The following is a 5,000-nucleotide window of genomic DNA, read 5'->3' as shown; positions in this document are numbered from 1 at the left end:
CATAATTTTACACTGTAGGAATCACATACTATAATATTCAGACCAACACGATCATATTTGAGTTTTATTTTAGCATGGGTTTCCTCCATAAAAGAGACCTGCATGTAACATCACAGCATGCGGTTCAAATCCTTAAATTCACAGATGTGTCTTGGCTTTATCTTTGAGGCAAAAAACGTCACTCTTTACAGCCGTCAGCATTTTGATAAGACGTGAAATATCCACTGGGATTTTGTTTCTATTACGCCTGACAGGGAATTCGTGTTATGTGGCTAAACGGGTCCCTAGCAAGTAAAACACGTTTAAACGCCTATAGCCTACATTTAAAAACAATGTATTAGGTAGAAACTAGTGTTGTCACGATACCAAAATTATGACTTCGATACGATACCTGCCATAAATATCATGATGCTCGATACTGAAACGATACTACGGCGAAATCTTAAGATATCTGGAAAAGAAAGGACTCATACCTCCTCCAAGTGTATTGAGTCATTTGTGTTGAATTCGGTGCACTTTTGTAGGGTGCAGGTCAATTCTGGGTTCTAAACTTCTAAACTTCCTACATAATAATTTTTTTTATAGTCAGTAAAATAGTAGGCCTACTTTGTGTGATTAAGTCCTTTATTGTTTGTTATAGTTAATTTACATTGTGTTGTGTTTTGGCAATAAAGTAAGGCAAGGCAGATTTATTTATATAGCACATTTTCGTACCAGGGCAATTCAAAGTGCTTCACACGCAAAAATTAAAAATTAAAAATGGGAAAGTGCATTTATACTCTAAAAATGTACATAAAAAAATAGTACAAAAATAGAGTTTTAAATGTATATTTCAATAAAAGCTAAGACGAGACAAAAATGTTTAATAATAAGACCATTAAATCCATAAAAACCATAAAATCCCTAAAACCAGACAAGTGTTTGCATAAACGAGGGAGGGGAGAGCTCTAAGGAATGTTGTGGTGGAAAGACCTAGGCATAGGCGAGGGAGAAGAGGTGCGTCTTTAGCCTACTTTTAAAACAGCTTGTTGTTGGAGCAGTTTTTGTGTTCTCAGGTAAGCAGTTCCAAGCTTTAGCGGCATATGAGCTAAAAGCAGCTTCTCCATGTTTAGTTCTGGTAGTGGGTAGGACCAGGAGGAGCCAGAAGTAGCTTTAAATAGCCAAACTAGGCTAGGTCTGTGTTGAAATTACTGCATGCAAATCACTGAATGCTATGCAGAGGGGCCTAATCTTTAGGCCATCTGATGTACAGTATAGGCTACCCTAGGCCTTCCCGTGTTCATAGGATTTCTTTGACAGATGCAAAGGGAAAAATGTGAGGATAGTCTTCTTTGCGCCCAGTGTACAAGTACGACGTTCCAACCACTCAGGTCTTCGTCAGATAGGCCTACACCATTACCTGTTGCAATATGTCTGTGTGCATTCCTACATTACGTCTATTTCTTTGATAACATTATTAACAATAAGCCGCTATTATTATTAGGACTCAACACGTTTTGGTGGTATTATATGCTGTGGGCTTTAATTAGCACATTTCGGGTAGCCTATCCTACATCTGGGCAATAATTATTGAACAAATTGCAGTCTACATGCCATGACAAATATTACCAGTAGCACTGACCGAACATGAAATAGATTGTTTACAAGGTATGGTAATGTTATTATGGTGTGAACATTGCGCTTTCATCACGTTAGCACCCTATGATTACAGCTCTTTATGTCTCGTCAAAATGGTTACAGCTCGTTATGTCTCGTCAAAATTCATTGATGAAGGAAGGTTCGCTTTATCCCAGAGAACCATACTCGTTTCACTTAGGCTAGACTAAAACAGATGAGAAGAACTTGGCAGTTGGCACTAACCATAGTAGTGTTTTCTATAGCATATTCGTTATCCTGTCGTTCTTTGAACTCTTTAAAAATGTTGGGATATGTCTGCGAGGTGTTTAGCCAAGTTCCATGGTTGCAGATTTCACTTCACCTTTTGTTTTATCCACAAGGCCGAGGACTGTCGGCAAAGAACTATGTTGACGTTGTCAGCGCACTCACTCACTCAGAGCTGCCTGCTTGACACGCCCACTTGCCTAGATGCGTGCAAGGAGCAGTGAGAGCAGCAGTTCACGCAGACATAGAACGTTATTATTTTAATAAAGTATCGATTCTAAAAACGTCAGAAATTGTATTGTTTTTTGCGTTAAGGCATCGTGATACCTTTTTAGTATCGATACACCGTGCAACACTAGTAGAAACGATGCCACATGTCTACATTCAATGCCGTTTAGATCCAAGTCAAGTCAAGTCAAGTCAGTTTTATTTGTATAGATCCAGAAGATCCAGTAACACTGCAGTCATGGAAACAGAACGTCACACTTCGGTACTCTATTCAAGTAATTTTAGAACCTTAAATTGAACAGTATCTTGTTCTAATGTTCCAAACTCCTCTGCTAAGGGCTCAACTCATTCTGCTCTTACTGGGAACAGCAAAACAATAGTGCACTTGTGGCTTTGGGCTTTTCCAATGGCTGCAGGTCCCAGAGGACAGACCGGCACGAGACCGGCATGAGACGAGCCCGGTACGAGACCACCGGGACGAGACACCGGTACGAGACGTGTGTCTACCCCCAGAGGGAAAGGTCAGTAAACGAGATTTTATCGAAGAGCTCTATGAGCTGTTCAAATGCAACTATCACTGAAGACCACTTCGTTGAGTGGCTTAATCAGTGTGTGTGTGTGTGTGTGTGTGTGTCGTACTTGTTCCAGTGGCTCTTGGAGTTCTTGTAGAGTGCGGGGAACATGATGGGGAGGATCTTGGCAGCGTTGTCACTGATGAGGCTCATTATGTACTCATTATTCCAGTAGTAGAGAGCTCTCTCTGCCACCTGCACACACACACACACACACACTCATTATGTACTCATTATTCCAGTAGTAGAGAGCTCTCTCTGCCACCTGCACACACACACACACACACACTCATTATGTACTCATTATTCCAGTAGTAGAGAGCTCTCTCTGCCACCTGCACACACACACACACACTCATTATGTACTCATTATTCCAGTAGTAGAGAGCTCTCTCTGCCACCTACACACACACACACACACACACACACACACAGTCATATGGAGTTCACACATCATGTCCGAAACGTTTTGAAAAGACGTAGAAACAGTTTCACTCACTCTCAAACACACACACCTACCTGGAAGTGACGGCTGGACACACACACACACAGCTAAGGAGAGGTGTGTACCTGGAAGTGGGGGCTGGACACACACACACAGCTAAGGAGAGGTGTGTACCTGGAAGTAAGGGGCTGGACACACACACACACACACACACAGCTAAGGAGAGGTGTGTACCTGGAAGTGGGGGCTGGACACACACACACAGCTAAGGAGAGGTGTGTACCTGGAAGTGGGGGCTGGACACACACACACACACACACACACACACACACACACACACACACACACACACACACACACACACACACACACACACACACACACACACACACACACACACACACAGCTAAGGAGAGGTGTGTACCTGGAAGTGATGGCTGGACACACACACACACACACACAGCTAAGGAGAGGTGTGTACCTGGAAGTGGGGGCTGGACACACACTTGGCCAGCTGTCTGAAGAGCGGCTCCATGACCTTGACGAACTCCGAGGGCTCGATGACGTCCAGGATCTCCTCCAGCTCGTTAAGGAACATCACCTCCTTGGGGCTGTGCGTCTTGGGCCAGAACTTCAGCAGGCCCATGATCACCTGAGCAAGAGAGAGAGAGAGAGAGAGAGAGAGAGAGAGAGAGAGAGGAGGGATGGAGAGATGAGAGGGGGAGAGAGGGAGGGGGAGAGAGGGAGGAGGAGATAGAGGGAGGAAGGGGGAGAGAGAGGGAGGGAGAGATGAGAGAGGGAGGGAGGGATGAGCGAGGGATGAGAAAGGGAGGGAGGGGGAGAAAGGGAGGGAGAGATGAGAGAGGGAGGGAGGGATGAGCGAGGGATAAGAGAGGGAGGGGGAGAGAGAGGGAGAGATGAGAGAGGGAGGGAGAGATGGAGAGATGAGAGAGGGATGAGAAAGGGAGGGAGGGGGAGAAAGGGAGGGAGAGATGAGAGAGGGAGGGAGGGATGAGCGAGGGATAAGAGAGGGAGGGGGAGAGAGAGGGAGAGATGAGAGAGGGAGGGAGAGAGGGAGAGATGAGAGAGGGATGAGGGAGGGAGGGAGGGGGAGAGAGGGAGGGAGATGATCAGAGATTCGAAACGCTTCATAATGCACTATGTCAGCCTTTCTCAAACGTCTTTAACCTGAGGCCCGATCATGGCAGACTTTGGGTTCATTAAGGCCCACCAACAGGACCCCAAACTCCCGAACACTCTGCTCCCCTGGGTCATAAGGCCCACCAACACGACCCCAAATTCCCACACACTCTGCTCCCCTGCTCCAGTCTAAGGATGGGCCCAGAAATCTATCTGGGTGCATAAAATTATCATTGTGATTATCATTATCACAATTATTATTGTTATGCTATATTGTTATATATACACTTCAAAGCAGTCAATGTTTAAAGTGCTAACACAAAAAGTCATGTTAACAAAAGGTTGGAACCAAAGGGTTGCTGGTTCGATCCCTGACCAGTGGGAACGGCTGAAGTGCCCTTGAGCAAGGCACCTGACCCCTCACTGCTCCCCAAGAGTAGCAGGCAGCTCACTGCGTCGGGATTAGTGTGTGCTTCACCTCACTGTGTGCTCCGTGTGTTCACTAATTCATGGATGGGATAAATGCAGAGACCAAATTTCTTGTATACGCAAGTATACTTGGCCTAGAAACTTAAAAATAAAAAAATAAAGTATATATAATTACAATGCTTTTATTGCAATGCATGAGAAATACCCAAAACAACAGCAATTGTTTGGGTGGCATGGTTTCCCTCATACACTGCTGGGCAAATAGAGAAAATAAGTTGTTTAATGAAATTTCATTTGAATGTCTG

The 5,000-nt window shown here is 44.6% G+C and overlaps 1 protein-coding gene across 3 annotated transcripts in view; it reads right to left on the bottom strand.

Moving 5' to 3' along the window:
* The window catches only part of ppp2r5d (protein phosphatase 2, regulatory subunit B', delta), a 54,635-nt gene that overhangs the window by 3,951 nt on the left and 45,684 nt on the right, over positions 1 to 5,000 (bottom strand). For all 3 annotated transcript variants that reach the window (XM_076286361.1, XM_076286362.1, XM_076286363.1), the window contains 2 exons: positions 3,608 to 3,778; positions 2,749 to 2,876 (listed from right to left, as the gene is read on the bottom strand). In XM_076286361.1, coding sequence (XP_076142476.1) covers positions 2,749 to 2,876; positions 3,608 to 3,778 — 299 coding nt within the window. The remainder of the gene's footprint in view (positions 1 to 2,748; positions 2,877 to 3,607; positions 3,779 to 5,000) is intronic.

This window comes from Alosa pseudoharengus, unplaced genomic scaffold, assembly GCF_046254945.1.
Source record: "Alosa pseudoharengus isolate Yale_2024_CS ecotype anadromous, Long Island Sound unplaced genomic scaffold, YU_APseudo_1.1 YU_APseudo_1.1_scf_15, whole genome shotgun sequence".
Lineage (NCBI taxonomy): Eukaryota > Metazoa > Chordata > Actinopteri > Clupeiformes > Clupeidae > Alosa > Alosa pseudoharengus.
Note: the sequence above shows the minus strand (reverse complement) of the source record. Positions and strands in the feature narration are given on the sequence as shown.